The sequence below is a fragment of the Vicugna pacos genome, chromosome 22 (genome assembly GCF_048564905.1).
Source record: "Vicugna pacos chromosome 22, VicPac4, whole genome shotgun sequence".
NCBI classification, from domain to species: Eukaryota; Metazoa; Chordata; class Mammalia; order Artiodactyla; family Camelidae; genus Vicugna; species Vicugna pacos.
Window position 1 is genome coordinate 20318381 of NC_133008.1, and position 25701 is coordinate 20344081.

Below are 25701 nucleotides of genomic sequence, written 5' to 3' on the forward strand. Positions count from 1 at the left end.
AAAACCAAAAACACGGAGCACCTACAAGGGAGGTAAGGAAGGCACCTCCTACAGGTAAACACCTACAAGGTGCAGGCGGGTATAAAGAGATGAAGAAAAAAAAAAACCTTCAGGCCCTGTAAGAAATTACAGTCTTTGAAAAGACAAGGGGGAGTTGTGGTTTTGCTTTGCTGAAACCCATCTAAGGTTGAGTTCTTACATTATTGAGGGTGTCACGTTGTCCTCTTACTGGTGAACCTTTTTCACTCATTAGTTCTCTTGCTCACTGAGCAGAGTAATCTTTTTAAAATGTGAGTCGGGTCATGGCCCTCCTCTGCACTGAACCCTCTGATGGGATCACAATCAAAGTGAAATCCAAAGTTCTTACCGCAATCAGCAAGGCCCTGAATGATCCAAACCCTGCCTCCCTCCTGGCCAGCATCTGGGAGCTGTCCCCACTCAGTCACACGCAACCCTGCTGACTCCTACCCACCCTCAAACACCCAGCCTGCGGTGCCCGGAATGCTCCTCCTCCCGCAGATAACCTCACGCTCACACCCTCATTTCTTCAGGTCTCTGTGCAAAGGTCGTGGTTTATGAAAGAGTCCCTCCCCGCCTTCACCCTCTACCCTCTTTTCTTTATTCTTTCACATGAGATTTAACCACCACCAGATACATGTTACTTTGTTTACTGAAATGCGAGGTCTTCAAGGCTGGGGGTTTTGTTCCACTCACTGCTGTTTGCAGCACCTAGAACAGCACATGACACACAGCAAATGCTCATCAGACACACGGTATCGGATGGGTGGGCCATGGTCCACAATGGGTCGGAAAGTCTGTCAAAGTGAGCGGCAGTCCTTGGTGGCACAGAGATCCAAGGGGCATCAGGAGACTCAGACAGAGGCCCCCAGAGCCCCTCACACACTTCCTGCTCAGTCAATAAACAGCCAACGGTGAGTGCCTCTCCCATGCCAGACATCCCTGACTGAAGAAGCCTTATCACTTTTTCAGATTCCCCTAAGAATCCCAAGAGAGGCACGAGGTCACTTCGATTTCTCAGGAAAGTCCATGATGTAATCTGACCTCAGCTTTGCATGAGATGCCTTTGCTCCCCACCCCCCACCCTCACTCAGTGAGGGTCCTGAGGTGAGGAACCAGCCTGGCTGCTGACACGGTGGGAATCCATCTCCCCACAGGTGCTGATCCCAATCTCCCTGTACGTGTCCATCGAGCTGGTGAAGCTCGGGCAAGTCTTCTTGCTGCACAATGACCTCGACCTGTATGATGAAGACACCGATTTGTCCATTCAATGTCGCGCCCTCAACATCACTGAGGACTTGGGCCAGATCCAGTACATCTTCTCAGACAAGACGGGGACGCTGACCGAGAACAAGATGGTGTTCCGGCGCTGCACCATCACGGGCAGCGAGTATTCTCACCAAGAGAATGGTGCGAGGGCTTCCGGGGGCCCCATCCCTCTTCTAAAGGAACGGCCCCTGTCCTCCTAAGAGAATGGTGACAAAAGCCATCATTCCGGCTCCCTGCAGAGCTGGGTGGCTCTGCGAGCGGGAGCTTCCCGCATCCCCATGGACTTCCTCGTCACAGATCAGCGCTGTCCTCATCACTGGGAAACTTCCACTTGTTCACAGGGGCAATCACCGATCTCCTGTGTGCTAGCCCTCTGGCCTGTCGACCTTTGTCTGGGGCCATTTACACACACGATTTTTATCTGTCAGGAGTGCGCTGGGGACATGTCCCAGTTATGCACCAGTAATGCAGGCAAACTTGAAGAATTTCTCAGGTCACCTTACCGGACAGGACAGGCCTCGGGCTGGGCGCGTGGTCAGACATGGTACATCCAGGAAATGCCCTCCACGCTGACTGATCCCGGAGGTTTCCACGGAGGCAAAGCTTTTAAGCTTGGGAGATACGGCTGTAAAATGCCTGGGGACTGTCATTATGCGTGCACTGACGGTGGCCTGTAAAGCTGGCCTGATTGCATCAGCTCCCTCCCTGACCACACACACACACACACACACACACACACACACACACACACACACACACACACACTCCCTAACTAGGAGAAGAAACTCAGAGCAGCAGCCTCCTCTTGAGTGACAGGGGTGGACAAAGCGAAGGGAGGGGATATCACAGGCCGCAGCCCAGTCTCCTTTGCCACAGTGGTGACCATTTACATGGGAGCTTCCCATCTCTTTTTAGCAATAACAACAGCTCCCATCAGCAGGGCTCAGAGTATGCTGATCACCTGAACACATTATATCAGTAAGTCTTCAAGCCTAGAGCCCCTGATGGAGGAAATGGAGGCACAGATTAGGCAAAGCTCAAGGTCACATACCTGGGAGGCAGGAGAGGCAGGATTTGAACCCGTGTGACTTAGTGTCACCTCTTGCTCCAGTCAGAGGAGCCAGCTGCCCGTTTCCCAGAGCAGCACAGTGCCCTTACTCCACCCCGCAGCCTGGCATCGCCCACCCCCCGCCCACGGTGCAGCCAGGGTAGGACTGGTGCCATAACAGGACTCCTTTCTTGCAGCCAAGCGACTGGAGACCCCAAAGGAGCTGGACTCCGACAGTGAAGAGTGGACCCAGTACCAAGGTCTGTCCTTCCCAGCCTGCTGGGACCAGGGCCCAGCGACAGTGAGGGACCGAGGAGGGTCCCAGCCTCTGAGGAGGAGCCAGAGTGCCCGGGTGCCCATCCAGGGCCACTCGCGCCAAAGGTCCGTGGGACGCTGTGAAATCTCCCCGCCCCCTGTGGCCTTCAGCAGTGCTATAGTAAGTCCCTGCCTTTTCCCCTTGGGATGTAAGTGATGTCTCTCGGGGAGAGTTGGGAGAGGGCTCTGGGGTGTGAAAGAGAAAAGGCTATAAATCCTGAAGGGCTGTCACAACGAGCTGTCTCCAGGGCCTGGATGTCACCATCCTGCCCTGGCTGCCATGATTAAAAGCAGGTTCCGACTAAGTTTATTCAGACACAGTAAGGAATTTGATGCATGGAGTAAGACCCAATTCTTCCTTGCGCAGGCAGGCGAGGATGGTGGCGTGTGCTCTTTGTGAGCTGTTGGATGTGCCGATCCCGTCAGGGTGAAGACCTGGGGTTAGTGGGGCAGCAGCCTCCCGGCTATCTGTTGGAGAGAGGACTGGGCCAAGGGTCAGGAAGCGTAGGCCCTGGCTTCAGCTCTGCTCCTGTCTTGCTGAGAAACCTTAAGAACAAGTTAAACCTCTTTCTATCCCTGTTTCATCACCTGAAAAGCCTTTGCTTCCACCTCTCTCTGGCTGTTCTGAAAGGCGAGGAATATGATGCTGGTGCTGACCTGCAAGGTCCCTGCCAGCTATGAATTAGGCACTTGGGGGGTCCGGTGCCCCAGGGTTTCATCTCCGCGCCAGCGGGTATCAGCCCTGTGACTTCAGTCAGCTTCCTGAGCTGGAAGCCTCAATGTTCCCATCTTGAAAAAGGGTGACTGTTATGCCTCGTGAGTTGATCCTGAGGACTTAATTCTGAAAATCCTGTGTCCCAGACAGATGGATAACTAACAGAAGTTTTCGGTGATCTTTCTAGAGGAAAGCTGTCTACCTTGGTCAAATGCTCACATGACTGATGACAGGGAGGGGAAATGTGAGTTTTCATAAAATATAATGTCGAGCCCTCTCCCCGGAGAGGCTGGTATATTTGGTCCTGGGCAGGGCCTACGCATTTGTGTTTTTATTTCTGATAATTCTAGTGAGCAACCAAGATTGAGAGCCTCTCCAAGCATCACATCACCCCACTTGGAAGTGGTCCTTATTTGGCTCAAACAGGCACCTGCTACAGCTTGGGAGGTACTGGCTAAAGGCGGTGATTTCTGCGGCCTTAAAGGGCTCTGACACTAACCTACGAAACATCTGTGGCTGGAGTGGCAGATCCTGGAATGAGTCCGTAGAGAAGGCCTGTGGCAGCCCCAGGTGGACGCCTGGGCTCCCGCCCCCACCCACTCTCGGCAGGCTCTCCGTGTTGCCTCCTCTTCCACCCGCACATCTGGCACCCAGTCTGCTAAGCTAGTCTGTCGGCTGCACCAGTCCTTCCCCTCCCCCTTGTAAACTCAGCCAGAACTTGGCCTCTGAAACCTCAGGGGTGCCAGGTCATGGCAGAGTGCCCGACCACACTCCAAACAAGCTCGTTGTTGGCTTCCTTGGCCCTTTGCTCTAAACCAAAACTAAAATGAGCATCAGCAGTAACCACCACTGCCACAAAAGCTGGCTTTTTCCTTCACTACCAAGAGAGAGGAATCATCAGGTATTGTTGCCTAACCGGCTGCTGTAAAATCTGTGGCTTTAGGTTGGGTAATAGACTTACGAAGTGGTGAGTTCTGAGCCAGCGTTTAATAGTACCAGCAGATGGAAAATGAAATGCCTTCCCCCACCCCCCCAGTCCCTAAGTAGCCAAGATTGGAGTAGAGAGTCTTTGCTTAGAAGTGCCACTTGCAAACATGTTTTCCAGAATCAACAGACCATAAAGAATATCTTCCTAATCGTAACGTTTGCATTAGGCTCCAGACTGTACCATGGCCCCGCCCCCACTGTGTGGAAAGAGTGCAGTAGAGAGAAGTACAGGGGGCGTCTTTGGCCCTCTGCCTCCCCTCCTGAAACTCGGCCTTCCTTTCTTGCGTTGGACCTGGTTTCTGCTCCGGGTTGGCGGGGGCGGGCCGCAGGCACACACTCCCACGGCGAGGCGCGCTAAGTGTCCTGATTTAAGCTGCCAAGCACACAGCGCCTTTTTGGCAGTGATGTGAGGGCAAGAAACAGATGAAGCCCGTCTCAGCGTTGCTTCCCTTGGCTCCCAGGGTCCCCACGGGGGTCGCACAGCTGCAGCGACCCTGTTCACAAGAACGGGGTCTTGCAAGACCTGGCAAACCCCCTTCCTGCTAGGCCGCTGCGCTGCGTCCCTTGAGGCTTATGTCCCGCGTGAGAAAAGCTTACCTTTAACATTCCCTGTGCTTCTATTTAAGCAACTCGTTACTGACATGGGGCTCTCCCCGTTCTTGAACCAAACTCAGTATCATCAAGGCCACAACTTCAGCGAGGCCAAAAACGTCACTGCCCTAAGTTTTTCAGGTATATTTCAGTACGTTTCATCGTTTAGCTCTCTAGCAACCGGGAAAATTTGTTTCCACAATAGTGATGCAGCCACATGGCTCAGTATTCAAAAGGAACCAAAGGGCAAATGGAAGAGAGGAAGTCCTGTGTCCCCCACCACCTCAGAGACAGCCATTACTCACAGTTTCCTGGGTCCTTACCGGAGGGCCAGTGTCTACGCTGAATCCTGCGGTGGGCGATGCACATAAGCACATCCCTTCCCACAAACAGAAACATGCCAAACGCACTCTTTTGGACTTTGGAAATTTTTTTTTATTGAAGTGTATAGTTGATTTATAATGTTGTGTTAGTTTCTGGTGTATAGCATCATGATTCAGTTATATTTATATATATATATATATTATTTTTTATAGTCTTTATCATTATAGGTTATTACAAGATAGTGAATGTAGTTCCCTGTGCTGTATAAGTAGGTCCTGGTAGTTTGTATCTGCTAATCCCAAACTCCTAGTTTATCCCTCCCCCATCCTTTCTGCTTTGAAACCGTAAGTTTGTTTTCCACTTCTGTGAGTCTTTCTGTTTTGTAAATAAGTTCATTGGACTTTTCGTTTAACATAATGAATCTTGGGGACTATTTTATACATGTAGAGAGACAGACAGATACTCCGTGGAGAGCTGCCTTGTCCCTTTTTCAGTGGCTTTGAGGATTTGTTGGGTGGTTGAGCCATCATCTGTTTATATCCGTGTGTAAGTTTTTCTACAGCATTCTTAGAGCATAATTGCTAAATTGGGAGTGTGTGCATTTTTTTTTTAATTTTGACTTATACTTCCCAAGTAGTTGTACCAGCTTAGACATGCCCCAACAGCAGATAGGAGGGTCCGCTTCCTGCCTCCTCTGCCAAGTCTGTGTATCCTCAGTATCCACATTTCTTTAGAACAGGCTTTCATTTATTGTCAGGCAGCCAGCAAACACTAAGCAAGCATCCGCAACATGGCAGGTACTGTTCTAAAGGCTGGGGACGTAACATCTAATGGAGCCTTCTCCCTGATTGCAGGTGCTTACAGCCCAGGGAAGGGGCAGAAAGAGCCCCACTGACTGCAGGCAAGCACTCTCAGTGCTGGGGTGGGTGGCTGGGAGCCCAGAGGTGCACCTGCGTCAAACTAGGCATCAGGGGGGACTTCCTGGAAGAGTTTGCACCTGAGCTGAATTTGAGGCATACTAAAAGTTAACAAGAGCAAAGAGAAGAGATCGTCTAACGGGGAGAGGGCAGGTGGTTGTAGGGGAGACAGTCCGCCCAGGCAGATGGAGAACTGGGGTTCTGAAGAGTAGCTGGGGAAAAAAAGGCACAGCTCGGAGAGAGGTGAAGGGAGAGATGGGGGCATGGGAGGAGCCAAGCCACAGAGTTTGCCTCCAGGCGTGAGCACCAGGGTTCCTGTTAATTTCCACCCCTGGCTCTGTGGGTTCCCATAGCAACAACCTGCTGCCCCCAGTCAGTGATGGTCACCAACGTGGTAAAAACTAGAGGAGAGCAGCAGATCGCAGCTCGGCCGGCTGGTCCCAGCCTCCAGCGTGGAACGCTCCCCAGCCAGGAGGTGAGCGGGAGCGACAGGGCAAGAGCCCAGAGCCTGGCTACTCAAACTCTGGTCCTTGGACCAGCAGCAGGTGCACCACGTGGGAGCTTATGGAAATGCAGGTGCTCCGGCCCTACTCCAGACCGGCTGAATCCGCGTCTGCACTTAAATGAGATGCCCCATTGATTTGTGCACATGTTAGAGTTTGGGAGGTGCCAGTATAGCGTTGAAGGGTTTCAGTTTGGGCATCAGGCAGAACTGGACTCAAGACCCAGCTCTTTGACTTTGTGACCTCGGACAAGTTACGTATCTTCTGTGAGCCTCGTTTCCCTCATAAATAAAATGGGAGAGTGATAGTAGCTGTTTTATTGCTGTTATAATGATTAAATGATGTACATGCAAGCACTTAGCAAAGCACCTGGCTTTGCTATAGATTGTCAATAAATATTATCTAATGATAAGAGGTTCTTTGAGGGTGTGGTGTGAGGTCAGAGAGCGCCTTCCTCAGAGAGGGTTTGCATGAGCTTTAGGTGTTCAGCAACAGAAAGAAACCCAACCAGTGGGGTGCTTGGCTGCCACAAAGCTCTGGTCTGAACAGCTAGTGGTCCCACAGAGAAACAGACTAGCGGAAGGTCCCAGAGGTGGGTGGAGGCGCTGCTCTCCCTCTAGGAGTCCTACATGCCAAGCTCCTAAGTGTTAATGAACCGGACAGGAACCCCACGGGCTGTGGGCAGAGGGAGCCAGGGAGAACCTTGCCCTGCAGACACAAGTCTGCGAGCCCAGGGAAAGCCCCCCTGACGTCTGCCGCTGACACCTGCAGGCTGGGCCTGCTGCCAGCGCCAGGGAGAAGTTGGCCTCTGCAGAACTTTTCTTTAATGCATTACCGTAGGACTGGGTGGCAATACACTGAAGAAGAGTTCTAACAAAGGGAACGCCGTGGGTTAATCAGCAGTGAGCTAGCGCGGTGTCCTAGATAGGAGTCCGGCCACAAAGGTTTGGGTGCCCGCAGGCTGCCAGGCACCAGGGACACATCACAGCCTCTGCCCTCGCGGCACTTAGAGACCAGAGAGTAAGTGGACATGCAGTAAATAACCATTAAATCGCTTTAGCTGTGTCACCGTTTGGGAATACATAATGCATAGCTGAGAGCAGAGCAGTGGGCTGCCAGAGGCTGGAGTCAGGTGGTGTGAAAGCTGTCCGCACACTGACCCCGATTCAGTGTGCCATCTTGAGCAGTGCCTTCCCCTCCTCCCTGGCGCTCAGTTTTATCAGCAGGAAAATAAGGGATTTGGCTTTGATGACCTCGAAGCTTGTTCCCAAGTCTGAGTGTCTGTGGTAAGGGTTAAACGCATCTCAATCATAAACCCCCACCAGGAAAATAAATAAAATCCTTTTCTCTGAAAAAGATCCCTATAATCCCCTTTATAATCTCCTGGACTGTCTGCTGAGCCCTAAGGATTAGATATACAAGCCCGTCAGTTGTGTCTGGGATGTGTCTGGGCGAGTATCTAAGTAAGGCCACTTCCGCTTCGTGGGGGACCTTGCCTGGCGTGGCGGTTAAGAAGGTGAATTCTAGAGTTGGGCTGTCCTGAATCAGCTTACTGTATGACCTTGGGCGAGACACCTAATCTTCCGGGACCGCAGTTTCCTCATCTCGAACACAGAGGTCACTGGGAAGATAATGGTAGTCCACAGATAATGTGTGGAGCGGATGCAGGGAGATGATGGATGTAGGCAGAACGTAAGGAGCACTGCGTGAATAGGAACGATCATCACTGTTACAGGAAACAAGCTCAGAGCCCCTCGAGTGGTGTGGTAAACTGGCGGCAGGCACTGGAGGGACCCTGGGATCTTAGAGGAGTTCGCACAGGAGCGTCAGTAAAGGAACAGAGCTACTTTACCTTGACCACAGAAAGAAAGACCCTAGACTCGCAGTCAAGGGGTCTGACATCCAATTACACCGACTCACCGGGTGACTGGCCAGGTCAGCCCATCGCGCTGGATTTCAATTAAGTTGGGACTAGTTTCATCTCAACTTGAAACTGAGACCAGGGAGGTCACATCAGTGGCACTGCTTGGAAGGTAGGATGAGCTGCGTCCGTGTGAGCTCCTGCTCTGACAGCTGCACTCAGAGCAGAGGGGACGGAGGGTGCGGGCTCCCTTCCTGAGGTTCTGAAGACAGGGGCCCCGCGGGGTCAGGACGGCTCGGCAGCGCCAGTTGCAGGGCAATGGGAGGAAGTGCAGGCTTGGTGGCAGTATTACAGCACTCTTCCTTTTAATTTTGGGGGGTTTTTTCTTTTTTTTTTTTTTTTTTTTGAGGAGGGAAGTAGTTAGGTCTACTTATTTATTCATTTATTTATTTATTCATTTATTTTTAATAGAGGTACTGGGGGTTGAACCCAGGACCTCATGCATGCTGAGCATGAGCTCTACACACTGAGCTATACCCCACGCCACACTCTTCCTTTTAATAAACAGAATTTTTTCTGGACTTTGTGCTCTTAAGATGGTATGAACTAGATGACAGTGTAGGTGTTGGCTCTGGGAGAGCCCTCCAAAGGAAGGCTGGGACCCTTGGAAGAGTGTGTGCTCCACCTCAGCTCCAGTCCATGTCCCTCAAGCTTCCTGGGCTGTTGGAAAGCCTGACCCTCGTCCCTCCAGCCATCCAGCACCTCCACGTCTGTCTGGGTGTCCTCCCCTGTGGCTCTCGCCTGTGCCAGCAGCCCCAGGGAGGATAGAATCTGTCCTTTGGAGTCGCTGCATTTGGGAGTCAAAGAAGACACACTCTGAGGACTCTACCCGCAGGGGTATTTTCAGTCTCAGCGTGGGCTCTTGTTTGTACAACTTTCTAGCTCATCAGCCCTCAGTCTTTACCCTGCACAAAGCAATCAGGCTCCCCCCCAGCCCGTCTTTCTCAATCATTGACTCTCTTTCTTCTAAACTTCAATTAACCTGTGAACTCTGAACATTGATAGAAACGGTTCTATGTGAAAACTTCTTTGCAGAATGGCTTTTGCCATATCTAGGAGGAGCCGGTGTGTGTTGAACTTCTGCTTCAAACACGCCAGCAGCTGGAGCTCCAGAAATTACAACTTCCTGGAGAAGGCAGCCTCTGTCTTTGAGGTTCTTGGTTTATCTCTAGAGAGACTAAACATGGACGTGAGAAAATTTAAAATATAGGTCAATGTGTAGTGACTTCTAGAGGGGTGGTGGAAGTGGGGACTTCTACAGTGACATGAAAAGTTGGAAACCCAGGAGTCAGATCCAGCCCACAGTGTTTTTTCATTTGTATATACATTTCTATTGAAGTGGGGTCAGTTTACAGTGTATCAGTTTCTGGTGCACAGCACAATGCTTTAGTCATACATGAACATACATGTATTCATTTTCATATTCTTTTTCACTGTAGGTTACTACAAGATATTGAATATAGTTCCCTGTGCTATACAGTATGAACGTGTTATTTATCTGTTTTGTATATATTAGTGTCTGCAAATCTCAAGCTCCCAATTTATCCCTTCCCACTCCCTCCTCCACAACCCCAGTAACCATAAGTTTGTTTTCTACATCTGTGAGTCTGTTTCTGATTTGTAAATTAGTTTGTTTGTCTTTGGGGGGGGGATTCCTCATATGAGTGATATCATGTGGTATTTTTCTTTTCTCTTTCTGGCTGACTTCACTTAGAATGATGATCTCCAGGTCCGTCCATGTTGCTGCAAATGGCATTACTGTATTCTTTTTCATGGCTGAGTAGTATTCCATTGTATAACTTTACCACAGCTTCTTTATCCAGTCATCTGCTGATGGACATTTAGGTTGTTTCCATGTCTTGACTAAATAGTAAATAGTGCTGCTAGGAACATTGGCAGCTCACAAATTAAAAAAAAAAAGACAGTTCTCATATCATCTCTACTTTATCTTGAACTCTCCAGAGATTTGGTAACGTGCACTCTCCCTGAAGCATCTCACTAGCAGAGCAGTTGTCACCTTTCAGATGGGGTAGGATTTGCCAGATCTTACAGCCCCTGCCATTCCGTGGTGTCCTCTTCCATACCTTGGGTGATTTCCCTCATTCACCTTACCTGCCTGACTCCTGTGAACATTCTGAGTTCAAGGACATGCTATTGTGGCTCAGAAGTAGGAGAACTCATCGTGGGCTGGTTAGGATCTTACAGACATGTAGACGTTTTCATGGTTATTGAAGTCAGGGTAGGATCTTGGCAGACAGGAGAGGACTTTTTCAAACAGGGGGTGATCCAAGGCACAGGAGAGGGATACATCTCCCAGGAGGCAACAAACAGACCACCCGGCTGAGCTGAGGGTCCATGTGGCAGAGTGGTGGGGATAAGGGGTGGAGATGCAAACTGGGGAGAAATTGAATTGCCTACTGAAATGACTGTGCTAGCAGTGAAGGCCTCCCGAAGGCTTTTCACGCTTGAGAATATGCTCAGGGAGATGAGGTTGGAGGAAGATGTATGGGTGATCCCTAGGATGGTTAGAAAGGAAAGAGCTGAAAGGCAGGAAAAGAGGAAGAGGCTGCGGCAGAAATCCAGGACTGAGGGATGGAGGGCCAGGCTGGACCAGACTGGAAGCATCAGGAAGGAGGGGTAACCAGTGCGGAAACTTTGTGGGGGAAGAGCTACCAGAGCTTACAACTGATGGGCATGTGGCGGTGAGGGAAAGGGAGGAATCCAGTAAGAATCTGCAGTGAGCAGGCCTGCAGGAGGGGAGATGGACCGGATGCAGGACCAGACGCAGCAAGGACCGCGTGGCCTTTCCTGGGAATGAGAGAATCTACTGGGGGAGGGGGGGGTCCTTCCTCCCCTAAATCGAAAACAGACTCTGACCCATACCTTTATCTCCCAGGAAAAAGATGTGACTCCAGATAAAAATCTACTGACCAAGGTGCAGGACGCAGCCCTGTGGCTGGAGAGCTTGTCAGACACCAGGCCCGCCAAGCCTTCCCTCTCCACCGCCTCCTCCGTTGCTGACTTCTTCCTTGCCTTAACCATCTGCAACTCTGTCATGGTCTCCACGACCACCGAGCCCCGGCAGAGGGTGAGGACCGGTGATGGTGGAGCTGGGATGGGTGGGAGGAGGGGTGGGGCGGAGGGGTGAAGCCCTGCACAGGGAGACACGACACTTAGGTCCCAGCCTAGCCCCACAGTCGCCATTTCCTCACTCTGAGACCTGGAACAGAGCATTTGTCCTTCCTGGGCCCCAGTTCCCCCATTTTTAAAATAAAATGGAAAAATGTTACATGTGAGTTCTCCGTGTAGCTTTCAAACCTTGGGTCTATCTGTCTGCAGGGTAGATGTTAAAAGTTAACATTTACTGAGCACTTGCTGCTGTGCACCAGGCTCCATGCCAAATGCGTCACCTGCTGTGTCATTTAATCCTCGCAGCCCAGCAACCCTGTGAGGTATGGCCTTGGATTTAACAAGTGGAGAAACAGTGATTCAGAGAGCTTGAGTAACTTAGTGAAGGACGTATGGTTAATACACAACAGAACCATCCGGATGATTCTGTGATGTTATCATGGTATGCTGGTATCTGCTTTTTAATGGAGGCTTTAAAAAACAATTAATACCATGTGTGAAGTTCTGCCAATTTGGAGATAATGCAGCTGGATGGCCATTTATAGGAGGTTATACTTTGAATTAACTTTCAGTACTGAAAGTAGATTCATCTTCCACTTATATGCACAAATTCTCACCCAAGCTCCCTTGTAAGTGACTAATAAGAATAATCAGGTGGTACAACTTGGGGCTATGAAATCAAGAAAAAGAGGGTTCACTCAGGTACCAAACCAGAGGCTCCTAGTATTACACCCAGATTCTCACCCACCCCAAAGAGTCAGTTCAACCACTGAAAAATCACGAAGTGACCAGAAGTCCTCAGGGAGCTTTGGGAGGCGTGAAGCGTTAACTGAGGAATGCACCCTATTTTCAAGAGGGAAAGAAGCACCATTTGGGGAAGGACAGCATCCCATTCTCAGTTTCCAAGTTAATGAGGAGGCTTTGGTTGGTGAGCAGCCCGAGAGCCCAGTCTCCCAGATATGAGTCCCAGCCCTACCACCTCCACTCGGGGTGATCACGGTCAGCCTAACCTCTTCACGCCTCCGTCTCCTCCACCATAAATTGGGGTGATGACAGTATCCCCTGGAGGTGCTGGAAGGATGAAGTGAGCTGTGCCGTGGGCAGAAATAAACAGACAAGGTGATGGTAAGGGTGCAGGGGATGGGAAGTCCTACTGTGAGTCTGGCTTTTGTCTCCTTTTCTTTCCTTTGTCCGTGATCAGAGCGGGATGGTCGTAAGATAGCGGAAGGTGAGCATTGCCGATCCCTAGAATGCCAGGGCTGGAAGGAAACAAATGGCCTACTCCCGTTGTGTTACAGGTGGTTAAACTGAGGTCCAGAGAGGGGAGAAGACTTGCCCACCATCTCTGGTTGCAAAACAATCTCTCTATTCTGCCACAGGGCAGCTTGGTATTTTTTACACCATGGAGGGTAATGTTCTGCTTCCCTCCTTTGACCACCAGGTCACCCTGCCGCCCTCGACCAAGGCCCTGGGGACATCCCTGGAGAAGATTCAACTACTGTTCCACAGGCTGAAGCTGTCGAGCCTCAGCCAGTCATTCTCATCCACCGCGCCCTCCGACGTGGGCCTGGGGGAGAGCCTGGGGACCCACGTGCCCACCACAGACTCAGAGGAGAGAGATGATGCATCTGTGTGCAGTGGAGGCTACTCCACGGACGGTGGCTCTAAGAGCAGCACGTGGGAGCAGGGTGACATCCCAGGGGTGGGGCCGGACGCTTGCCTGGAGGCGGGGCTAGGGGCAGCAGCCCCGGGCCTGGCCGGCCCTGAGCTCTGCTATGAGGCCGAGAGCCCCGACGAGGCCGCCCTGGTGCACGCTGCCCACGCCTACAGCTTCACACTGGTGTCCCGGACACCAGAGCAGGTGACCGTGCGCTTGCCCCAGGGCACCTGCCTTACCTTCGATGTCCTCTGCACCCTGGATTTTGACTCTGTCAGGAAAAGAATGTCCGTGGTGGTGAGGCACCCACTGACCCGTGAGATCATCGTCTACACCAAGGGTGCCGACTCCGTTATCATGGACCTGCTGGAAGACCCGGCCCGCGGTGAGTCCACCCCACCGGGCTCTGGAAGGAGAGGGCCCCATAGTTTAAGAGGTGGCCTAGAATGGTAATGAGGGGCTGGATTTTTAGCATCACTCCATCCAGCCGGTCGCAGCTGGAACACAGACCCACAAGACGCTCTCCTCAAAGCATCATCCTTAAAACATGCCGCTTTCGACATCTCCTCAACCTGGAGAATTACAGAGCGGGCTGTTAGCTATTAAAGACTTGGGGCAGTCTTGTCATAGAGGAACCTCTTTATTTATCCCAGTTTCTAGTTTTCTAAACTCATTTAAATCTGAATTATCCATACAGAACTTTTTTTTTCCACCAGCGCATCCATTAACACACCATCAAACACACTGTGGTCCAAAATCTTAGTTTGGGAGAGAAGCCAACTAACCCAAAGAGGGGGGTGACCTGAAGGAAGTGGCACAGGGAACTCATGGTCAATCCTGGGCCCAGGTACCCCGAACCCCGGCTCAGAACGCTCTCCCTGCCCCTAGAACTCGGCGTCAGACTCAGTTCACTCTGGGAAGCCTCAGGTGTTCCTCTTTATCATCCATCTCCCCAGCCTCCCCTAAAATGGATTTTCATAAACTTGCTCCAAGCCAGAAAAATGTTCCAAAGTCCCTACATATCAGTGTCCAATTCTGGAGCAGCGTGAATTGGTGTGCAGCCGCTTCCGGACTGCTAACAAGGAGAGGACAGTTATGGGCGGTGATTCTCCCAGGACAGTAGATTCTAGCCAAGCTGTAGAATTGCCCGGGCAGCCCCGTGACTCCTGCATTGTCAGCTGTGGATCAGAGCCAAGAGGTTCATGGGGATTGATGACTGTTTAGAATGGGAAGGGAGCTAATTAGGTCTCTTCATCCCCAAACTCTGGCAGACAAGTGAATTCAGTGTTTCTGAGTCAAGGGAGCCACAGCATTCTATCCCTGGCAACAGCCATCTGAGCTACCCTGGAGATGTTTGTTCCTCACCTGATTCCAAAATGGATTAGAGATGGCTCCAGTAAAAGATAACATAAGCAATGTTCCTATAAGATTTGAGAAGCAAAGCTTTGAAAAGGAGGGGAACAAAACAACCTCAGGTTTAATGTATTTACAGCATTTGAACATTCTGTTTGACCCTGAGTTTCCTGGTAGCCCAAGCAAAAAGGTAAACTCAAACAGGTAGAAGGCAAAATATGTTTAATCTCAGGAGCTGATATCATTGAAAATAAAATATTGTAGATAGTGCTCAAAAAGACAAAGCACAAAGACTGTGCTTAAGGTACCAGGAAACCAGTAGCACTGAAAAATGAGAAAATAATCTTTGAAGGGATCTTTATAGTGCATAAAAGCAGCCTTACAATAGTATCATGGGGAAAATCAGAGCTTTGTTGAACTTCCTTATACTTATCTTACTGTTAAGAATTGTGTTTTTAATTTTGCATTATATGGAGGGATGGGCAAGGTACACAAGATCTTTTCCCTACTTTTGGCTTCTAAAGATCTCAGTCCAGCCCTGGTAAAGAAGGGTTCTGAAGCTTTTTCCAAGCTCAGATTTACAAAGTGCTGCCACTGTGTAGTGATGTCTGTGACATGTCAGATAAAGGAAGTGGTGATCACATCCATCCTGCCCCATAACCACGAACCCAGGCTCAAAAATTCTTTTTATCTGACAGATGAAAGTACTGGAATTTCAAGAAAAGAAGACAAATTTCTTCTAAGAGAAACATATTATGTAGGACTTCAAAAAAGGGGACTTTGAGCAACGCAATGAAATATTTTTCACACTAGATTTGTAGGAAGCCAAAAAATATTTTTTGTAAGCCTAACTCAGCAAACCCAGTATGGTACAGGCCTTAGCAATGAAGTTTGAGTCTGTCGCGATCTTGGGGGCAAACTTGCTCTAGGGACTGAAGCAGATGACACAGAAGGGAGCAGATAAGCATGTTCAAGATTTAGTGAACAGCTGGTCATCCAGGACTAACCTGACCCCGTGGAAAACTCCATAGGTAATGACAAAGATGCAGATTTCCGGTCCCCTGATTCAGCAGGTCTGCAACTGGACCTGGAGATGTCTAGTATTTGTTTAAGTTCCCGGGTGATTCTGATGCAAACAGATGTTTAGCAACAATACCTAAAACCACCTGCCTTCCTTAAACAGTACCCTCTCTCAGACAGACTTTTGATGATCAGATTGAGAGAGCAGATAATTTAAGGATGCGTGAAGTGATCACCTTCCAGGACAACCTGGGAGAGCTCCTCCCTGTCTCTGGGGTGGGCTGTCAGGGAATCCCTCCTCTAAAGACTCCAGAATATTAGGAATGAGGATGTCTTTAGCATCTGTATGTGACTTCACGGGGCACGATGACTGTTTGACAGCAGCTGACACTGACATGGAAAGGAAGGTGAGGAAAATCCGAGCCCGGACCCAGAAGCACCTGGACTTGTATGCGAGAGATGGCCTTCGAACACTGTGCGTCGCCAAGAAGGTAAGAACAGATCCCTTGTTTAGTAGATGAAAGGCGTCAACCCTGCTTCTGTCTTTTCTATGTCTTTTTAGAAGATCATTAATGTTGGTGGTTCTCAAATTTTTCAAAATCAACTATCCTGACCACAAAGACCCACAACCTGGACAATTTTGCTGGGGCAGAAATCTGACTTGCTTTTCATTGGCTATATAATTGGTCACCTGCAACTCATAAAATAACCTTTGAACATTATAAATTTGCTTTCAAGGTATCTTTTTAAAGTTTGCATTATTTGCCTAGATTTGGAACTTGGGAGATTTAGCAGGATCACATACAAATCTAGATTTCTGGTTTCTCTTGAAAATATAGAGGATCTGGAAAACTGGATCTCCATTCCTGAACAGCCACAAATTGCTGGAGCTCCATGGTAGCCGATCCCTTTGAGGGATGTATTGTGCTGTGTTCTGCAGTTGGTCACAGTCCCTGCCATTCCCTATTGCATCGCCCTTGGCCCAGCTACAGGCATGTAGATGGCCCAGCTCACGCCCTGTAGGTCTTTCATCCTGCAGCTTCTACAGAAAAGCAGGCAAAGAGCTATGAATCCCAGAGCCAGGGCATCTAATGGGGCTACCTAAAATCAGGTAGGGGAGCTCTGAGGGGCACGCATTTCTAGATGGCTAGAAGTGGTTGCTCTTCCATAAATCGCCAGAGTGCTTCGTCTCTTATATAGTGCTTGGTGCAACAGAGTTTAAGAGCACCCACTTGAAAGCCAGACCTACCAAGGTGTAAGTCCCAATCTCACCACAGATCTTTGGTGTGGCCGTGGACAAGTCTCCTCTCTGAGCATTGGATGTTCTTATCTGTAAAATGGCGCTGGTGTCCCCTACCTTGTACAGTTGTCATGGAGATTAAGATAATACGGGTACAGTGCCTGGGACCACAACCAGTGCTTACTACTCTGTAAATTGTAAATATATCCTTACCACCTTCTATTTTTCATTGAAATTATCTTTTCCCATTTTTGCCTCCTCTAATGAGTGTTATTCCTCACGAGCGAAGGGGGCCTGCCTCCCCTTGGTTTTCCCTGCAGTGCCATGCACGGAGGAAAATTTACAGAATATTTGATGTTTGGGCAAAAGAATTATTCATTACTATAAGAGACAGTGTTCACGTAATGCCAACGGAGGGGTCTAAAAGTGCTACCAACTCCAGGGGAGGGAGATTTGCCCTCTAGTTGGATGCTTTCAGCCTCTGGGCACCTCCACTGGTGGTGGAATAGGCTCTGCAAGGCCCGGCTGCCGGCTGCCCTTCCCGCCTCACTGCCGGCCCCTGTCTGCCTGGCTCTCCATCCTTTATCCAGCTGCGGTGTTGAAGGATCAGAAATAAAGCCAAGTTCATTGCTGTCTCATGGCCTTAGAACTGGCCCCTCCCCATGACTGAACTCTTCTTGTCATTGTATCTCAAATTGCATGTCATTTTGTCTAAGGGACCCAAAGATCCAAATAAAATAGTCTCCCTTCCCACAGTTATCTCCCCCACCTAGTCACACCCCATAATCATATCACCCTCTTTACTATCTGTATAGAGCCCCTCGAAATGATCTGTTCTTTTATTTACTTGGATAAGGTCTCTCGCCTTCCACTAGCACATAAGCCCAGGCATGCAGGGCTCTTGTCTTTTTTTTAATTATTTTTCAGTTTTATTAGATAAAATGGATACAATTAGAGTGCACATATACAATATATTGTATGTAAAAACATACATGCAATATACTGCACATATTAATTTACGTATATGAGCTCTTCACTGTTTCTAAGAACAGTTTAGAGCTCTAGCTTTTTAAACGTACATAGTTATCAAAGGAATAAAGCCAACCACAAAATAAGAATCAACTGAATGCAGTAATCCAATCGTAAATGACAGTCAAATATGCTTACACATATTCAAGAAATCAGTCATCTAAGTTATAAATAATAAGTGGTTCATTTGTGTCCTTTTTTTTTAGATTCCACATCTGAGTGATATCATATGGCATTTTTCTTTCTCTTTCTGGCTTACTTCACTTAGAGTGATGATCTCCAGGTCCATCCATGTTGCTGCAAATGGCATTATTTTATTCTTTTTTATGGCTGAGTAGTATTCCAGTGTGTGTGTGTGTGTGTGTGTGTGTGTGTGTGTGTGTGTGTGTGTGTGTGTGTGTGTACACACCACATCTTTATTCAGTCATCTGTTGATGGACATTTAGGTTGCTTCCATGTCTTGGCTGTTGTAAATAGTGCTGCTGTGAAAATTGGGGTGCATGTGTCTTTTTGAAGTATATTTTTCTCTGGGTATGTACCCAGGAGTGTGGATGCTGGATCATATGATAGTCTGTTTTTAGTTTTTTAAGGAACCTCCATACAGCTCTTGTCTGTCTTGATCACTGCTGTATCTCTCCTGCCCAGAGCATCACAGAGGCTCAACAGAAGTTTGGTGATAATGGAACATGAGGATCAATCCTTTATTGATTCAAGCATTCCAAAAAATAAAAAAAAAATCATTGAGGGGAAAGCCCCATCTAATTATGTAGTGATGTTTAGCTGGCCAGTAGGAGGCCCAGCACACAGGAAGGAGGAGGGATTCACCCAGAATTGTAAAGGAGTCTGTTCCCGTCCCGCAGGTCCTGAGTGAAGAAGACTTCCAGCGATGGGCCAGCTTCCGGCATGAGGCCGAGGTGTCCCTCAGCAACAGAGACGAGCTTCTCATGGAGACAGCAGAGCGTCTGGAGAATCAGCTTACCTTACTCGGTAGCTAAAAATAAATTAACGTTATTTTTTTTTTTAAAAAAGGAATGTTGCAAACTGGAAAGGGAGTTCTTGGCCTTGATTTTGACAGTTGCTACAAATGTGTCTCAATTAGAAGCCTCCTCGGGGTGCCCTTCCTGGCACTTGGCACCAGTGGGCTGTGCCAGTATCCAGCCCACACTCAGCATCCTGAGGATGTCCGAGAAGCATTCCTGCACCCCCTGCTGGGGGAGGCCTCCAGTCATTCAAATGTTGATTGGGCCCCTACTGTGTGCCAAGTCAGAGCAAGGAAACCTGGATGATTAAGCAAGCAACCTCAACAGCGTGTGATGAGGGCTGGGCTGGAAGATGTTCCTGGTGGGGTGGAAACACAAAGTTGAAGGGGCCAACCAAGCTCGGGGCCAAGGAGGGTGCAGGACGGTGGGAAGTGAGCGGAGAAAGGACACTGGTCAAAGAGGGAGGATGTTCCAGGCAGAGGGAAGGGCCCAAATGAAGGCATGGAGACAAGAAAGTCTGGCTGGAAACTCAGAGGTCCGCTATGACTAGACCACGGGATGTGGGGCGGATACGGGAAGTGAGGAGGTCAGCAGGGCCCAGGTTGTGAAGGGCCATGTGAAGTGTACGCTGAAGGTCTGGAGAGGAGAAAGGAGTGAAGGTAGGCTCAGACCTGTGTTTTACAAAAGTTACTCTGCTGCTGGATAGACGTTCGATGGATACGCTGGGGGAGAGACAGGGAGCCCGGGGACCAGTGAAGAGACGGGGTTGGATTTCCGCTGAAGGGAAAGCATTGCCAAGGGAGTAGGGGGAGGCTTATTCACCAGGATTAATGTCACAGCTCATGAGCAGGATCTAGGAAAGGCAACGTGCCTGAACAGCCACAGGCACCGGCCATGTGGGGAAGCCTTCTCTCATCTTGGAGGCAGTGCTGACCAGGGGACGAGGGCCAAACCCTGGCGCTGTCGAGACCCGGCTGTCTGCCCAGGGATGCATCCCTGTGCCCCGGCGAGCCTTCACTCATCCTCTGGATAAATAACACTCTGCTAAGCTCTCAGCCAGGAGGGGTGCAAGGCGGGAAGACCCAGGCTGGCTGTAAGGAGGTGGTAACACTTCTTGACATATCAAGATTTGGTGATTGGTGACAAGCAGGGGGAGACAGTTTTGCTCCTCACGTGCTTTTGTTCCCTGTGTCTTGGCTATAGGAGCCTTTGTCTGCTGTCTCACAAGGCCGCCTTGAAAGCTGGCCTCAAGAACTCATTTATTTATTTATTTTTATTGAAGCATAGTCAGTCACAATGTGTCCATTTCCGGTGTGTGGCTCAATGTTTCAGTCGTACATATACACGCATACATTCCTTTTCATATTCTTTTTTCATTATAGACTAGTACAAGATATTGAATATAGTTCCCTGTGCTATACAGAAGAAATTTATTTTTTTATCTATTTTATATATAGTAGTTAATATTTGCAAATCTCGACCTTTCAGTTTATCCTTTCCCACCTGTTTCCCCCCAGTAACCATAAGATTGTTTACTATGTCTGTGAGTCTGTTTCTGTTTTGTAGCTGAGTTCATTAGTGTCTTCTTTTTTTCTTTTTTTTTAGATTTCACATATGAGTGATACCATGTGGTATTTTTCTTTTCTCTTTCTGGCTTACTTCACTTAGAATGACAATCTCCAGGTCCATCCATGTTGCTACAATTGGCATTATTTTATTTTTTTATGGCTGAGTGGTATTCCATTGTATAAATTTACCATAGCTTCAAGAACTCATTTTTTGGGGCCAGCCAGGCAGCTGCATCCTCCACTCCAGGCCACCAGAATGGCACCCCATTTAAGCACCTGACCCCCTCGGTGCCCCTGAGGTTTCTTTTGCTTCTGGGGAGCCTTTTGGTCTCTGCTGGTGAGGCACACTCCTGAGCTGGTTCTTTGTGAAAGAGAACAAACTGATACATATGACTGTATGTAAAGTAGATAAACAACAAGGACCTGCTGGATGGCCCAGGGACTATATTCAATTTCTTGTAATGGGCTATAATGGAAAAAAATCGAAAAAAATATATATATGTTTATATATAACTGAATCACTTTGCTGTATGCCTGAAACTAATATTATAAACTGACTACACTTCAAAAAAATAAGTAAGAATTTAAAAAAAAAAAAAAAAGAACACACTTTTCAGGACCTGTCAGCTTCCCTGGCTGAGAAAGGCTCTCACCACCTTCCTGTTTCATTTTCTCTTTCACACAAATAAATGCATTTCCCCCTCTCTCCTTCACTCTGCCACCCTGTAATGCACATCAGCTTCAGTCTCAGCTTCCAGGCTAACACTTGGAGGGAAAGGTGAGGCTCGGCCCCGCTTTCTATGGGCTAGTTTGCCTGCGCACTGGGCCTGACATACAAAGCAGGCACATTTCAGGATGGAGAGTTTTCTTTTTCTTCCCTTAAGGTGGTTTGGGAAGGAGAGGACTGGGGCTGGGAAGATGTCATCTCACCACCAGGAAACTGCCGTGCCATCAAAAAGCTGCCGTGCATTCACACCAAGGTTCCACAGTATGAAATGATCTCTTCAAGATGCCATCCAGCATAACTGCTTTGACCACCCATTGTCGCTCAGGACTGTGGAAAGAATTGGCATGGCCTCCTGCCCACAGTGACACAGGCAGCCATCAGTCTGTAGTTCGAAATGAATCTCAATGTCAATGCAGATTTATTTTTGCTTAATCACTTGGCACCTATTTGACATTTGGGTAGATAATCATCCAGGTTGGCTCAAAGCCTGACACCTTTTGAAAAATTATGGAATCTGCATCTTTAATTCCCTCAAGAATAATATTAAAAACCCGAGTCACTGTTCTGCGGCGAGCACTTGCCAAGCAAAGATTTCCGTCTCTCCACTCCTGCTGCCGCTCCGCTGGTCCAGCCCCCATCCGCTCTCCTCTGGACCACTAGCCCTCAGTCTCATCCTGCTTCCTCCACTCTCCAATCCGTTCTCCAAAATGATCTTCTTAAAACTCAAAGCTGATTCCATCACTCTCAGCTTCTTTGCTATCAAACACACAGGAGGGAAATCCCTTGATGCCCGGACAGGCTCTACACGACCCAGCACTTTCCCCCCTCTGCCTGGCCTCCCCTCTCCCCTGACTCTGCTTCCCTTTGTGTCGTCTTCTACTCTGCCCTCTGGGCCTTCACACATGTGGATCCCTCTGCCTGGAATTCTCCCCCTTCTGCACCACTTGGCTTTATCTTCCAGGTCTGAGCATAAATGGCACTTCCTCAGCAAGAGCCTTCCCCGACCTTCTAGGTGAAGTTCGAGTCTCCTGGTATACGTTTGCCCGGCACCCTGGGCTCCTCTCCTCACATAGCTCAGTTAAAACTCCTGAGTCGGGGGAGGGTATAGCTCAGCGGTAGAGTGTGTGCTTGGCATGCATGAGGTCCTGGGTTCAATCCCCAGTACCTTCATTAAAATAAATAAATCAACCTAATTACCTCCCCCCAAAACATTAAAAAAATTAAATGAAAAGTTTAATAATAATAATAAAATAGTTGGACCAAAAAAAAGATACTGATTCAACAGACCTTTGAGCAGCGAGGGCATAGGGACCAGCTCCGTCTGTTTCACGGCTGTGTCCTGGGTGCTCAGCACAGCCTAGAACACGGGAGACAGTTAATAATCATTGCCTGGCTTGATAGGGCTCTGGGGAAATTATGCAGCTACTTTCTGAACCGAAATGTGAGCTCTGGTGTCTTTAATCATCACTCCAGGAGCCACTGGGATCGAAGACCGGCTGCAGGAAGGCGTTCCTGACACAATCTCTGCTCTGCGGGAGGCTGGGATCCAGCTCTGGGTCTTGACTGGCGATAAGCAGGAGACAGCGGTCAACATCGCCTATTCCTGCAGACTGTTAGACCAGATGGACACCGTGTACTCCATTAACACAGAAAGTCAGGTGAGGCCGAAGCGGGGCCCAGATGTCCGCGTGCAGGGCAGCCCCTAGGCCAGCAGGAGGTGGGCTCGTGGGTGGGATTTGGGTTTGCAGGGGAAGCACTCCTACCCCCGAATCTTGGAATTCAAAGGGCCCTGGAAGGTGTCCAGCCCAGTATCCTCTACCTCATCCCTACACACGCTTGACCAATCTGTTCATATTATGTCCAGCAGTCCGTGTGAGAAAGGTGGGCCTCTCTCAAATCCCTTGGACCAATCTCCACCGTCGACATATGAGCAACTGAGACCACCGGGCTAATCCCCTGCCCAGGGCCACCCTGGTGGTTTCTGGCAGGTAGACAAAGTCTAGAATGCTCTTCTTCTGACAGGCCAGCGCTCTTCGCAGTATGCCAGACAGAACCTTAACTGTTTGTTTCTTATACTTTGGACTAACTCATCCATTTAAAAAAAAAAACCCAATTAAATAGAAATTATTCTGAGGTTAAAATTTCAGCTCCAATTTGTATGTCAGATTGGTTGCCACTGAGTAAAACCCAAAGGGAATGATACATGAAGCCGGTATGTTTTGATGGGAGACAGCGAAAAATCTAAGCTGAGGTCAAAAACTGCAGTTTTCAACTTGAACAGGTTGTGAGTGACACCGGCGAGGTTTGCATGAAGTCTGAAGAAGTTCTATTTAAAGTTGTAACACACTTTTCCATTTAGGAGGGAAGCATCGATCTTCACAGTGCAGACTGCAGGAAGTCAAGTTCCACTGTCTCCTTGGCTGACGGATATGGGAAGCGGGCATTGTGTGTTCCCACAAGGGGGCAGGGATTGGGGTAGACGTGGGCAGGTAACAAGGGAAGCACTGGATTGCAGGGGTCGTGGGTGGAGGGCACCTGGAGACCTAGAACATACCCTGAGGAGAAGGATGGAGAGAGGGAGGAAGATGAGAAAGGGAAAAAACAGCCCAGAAAGAGAGGCAAGAAGGATGATGGAATTTCCCTCCTCCACTTTTGCCTGAGGCTGATCTGGACCCAGAACTGAAGTTTGTAAGGTTTCAATTTGGTTTTCATTCCATGAAGAATCCACATGCACATTAAATAAAAAAGGTGATGCACACAGATAAAAAGTGCCAGAAGCCCTTTAGATGAATTGGAAAAATCATTTACTTTCTTGTCAGGTGCGCAGGCTATGCTATGATTAGATTAAACCCCAGTGAATTTTCAAAACGAAAGTAATCTCGGGGAAATCTTGGCGTTAATATCACGCTTAGGAAAGAAAGTAATTTGCAGCTTGCTTGGGTGCTTGATCCCTGTAACAGTGTGGACGTCTGCCTGCCCCGCTTGCCATGGAAATTCCATTTGCAATGATCACTTTACTCCAGCTGATCCCAGGGGGAGGACGTCTGCATGGCCGTGAGTCAGCCTGAGGTGGATGGAGTGGGCTTCTGGGGGTTTTGTTAAGTGCAGTGCATCCCTGTCGGAAGCTGAAGATGTTGGTTGATTAATTAGCCAAAGTTCCCAAAGAACAGTGGGCCACGTTCCATGTTGAGTTCGGTCACTGTCAACAATTTTAAAGCTGTCTGCAACCCTCCAGGATGGTTGCTGAGTGTTGGACCCTGCCCACACCCCTGGACCCACTAAACCTGAAAGATTAGTCTTTCTCATTCCCTTGAAAAAGTAGTGGGTGCACAGATGCATTAAGATAGAAACTGGGGAAATCCATTCTGAGTCTCAGATTTCTCTATACTCCAGTTTAATGTAATTGCATATTCGGTGGATATTTCTTCCAAGGGTTTTAATCTGCCTAATTCATTGTAAATTGATTTAGGGCTGCTGTTTCTTTGTTATGTATCTTAAAACTATAAGCAAGACCTTAGGGTTCTCATTCATGTGTGTTCTGACTGCTCCACCGACCAGTCTCCCCAACTCTGCTGAGGCCTCCCTATTTCCTGAGACCCAACAACGCAGAAATTAGGCCAGCTAAACCCCTACAATTGCCTCATAAGCGTTCAAGCAAAAGGAAGAGCCACACGTCTCTCACTTTAAACCAAAAGCTAGAAATAATGATTAAGTTTAGCGAGGAAGGCACGTTAAAAGCTGAGACAGACCAAAAGCTGGGCCTCTTGTGCCAGTTAGCTAAGTGGTGAGTGCAGAGGAGAAGTTCTTGAAGGAAGTTACAAGTGCTACTCCAGGGAGCACACGGATGGTGAGACAGAGAAGCAGCCTTATTGCTGATAGAAAGTGTGAGTGTTCTGGGTAGAAGAGCAAGCCAGCCACAGGACTCCCTGACCCCAAAGCCTAACCCAGAGCAAGGCCCTCACTCTCTTCAATTCTGTGAAGACTCGGAGAGATGAGGAAGCTTCAGAAGAAAAGCTTAAAGCTAGCAGAGGTGGGTTCATGAGGTTTAAGTAAAGAAGCCGTCTCCATCTCACAGGATTGCAGGATGAAGCAGCAGATGCTGATACAGAAGCTGCAGCAAATTATCCGGACGATGGAGATAAGGGACTTCACAAAGGTGGCTGTGCTACATAGCAGGTTTCAGTGGAGACGAAACAGCTTTATGGTCTTGGGGAAATATGCTGTCTAGGGCTTTCATAGCTAGAGAGGAGATGCCAATCCTGACTGTCTTGTTAGGGGCCAGTGCAGCTGATGACTCTAAGTTGAAGCCAGTGCGCACTTACTGTTCCAAAAATTACAGAACTCTTAAGAATTACACTAGATCTGCTCCTCCTGTGCTCTATAAATGGAG

General features: G+C 48.8%; 1 protein-coding gene and 1 non-coding gene across 16 annotated transcripts in view; both read left to right on the forward strand.

The window, feature by feature from the left end:
* Positions 1 to 25701, forward strand: part of ATP10B (ATPase phospholipid transporting 10B (putative)) — a 414699-nt gene that overhangs the window by 354457 nt on the left and 34541 nt on the right. For 14 of the 15 annotated variants that reach the window (XR_012063132.1, XR_012063133.1, XM_072947277.1 and 11 more), the window contains 7 exons: positions 1176 to 1428; positions 2533 to 2771; positions 11505 to 11696; positions 13179 to 13779; positions 16149 to 16258; positions 18897 to 19023; positions 22785 to 22969. Coding sequence is in view for 13 of the 15 variants with exons in the window: in XM_072947277.1 (XP_072803378.1) it covers positions 1176 to 1428; positions 2533 to 2771; positions 11505 to 11696; positions 13179 to 13779; positions 16149 to 16258; positions 18897 to 19023; positions 22785 to 22969 (1707 nt within the window). In the remaining 2 variants the exon portion in view is untranslated. The remainder of the gene's footprint in view (positions 1 to 1175; positions 1429 to 2532; positions 2772 to 11504; positions 11697 to 13178; positions 13780 to 16148; positions 16259 to 18896; positions 19024 to 22784; positions 22970 to 25701) is intronic. The other variant, XM_072947284.1, reaches the window with a different exon arrangement.
* TRNAA-GGC (transfer RNA alanine (anticodon GGC)) lies at positions 22410 to 22481 on the forward strand. Its single transcript has one exon. It is a non-coding gene; the product is annotated as a tRNA-Ala (tRNA).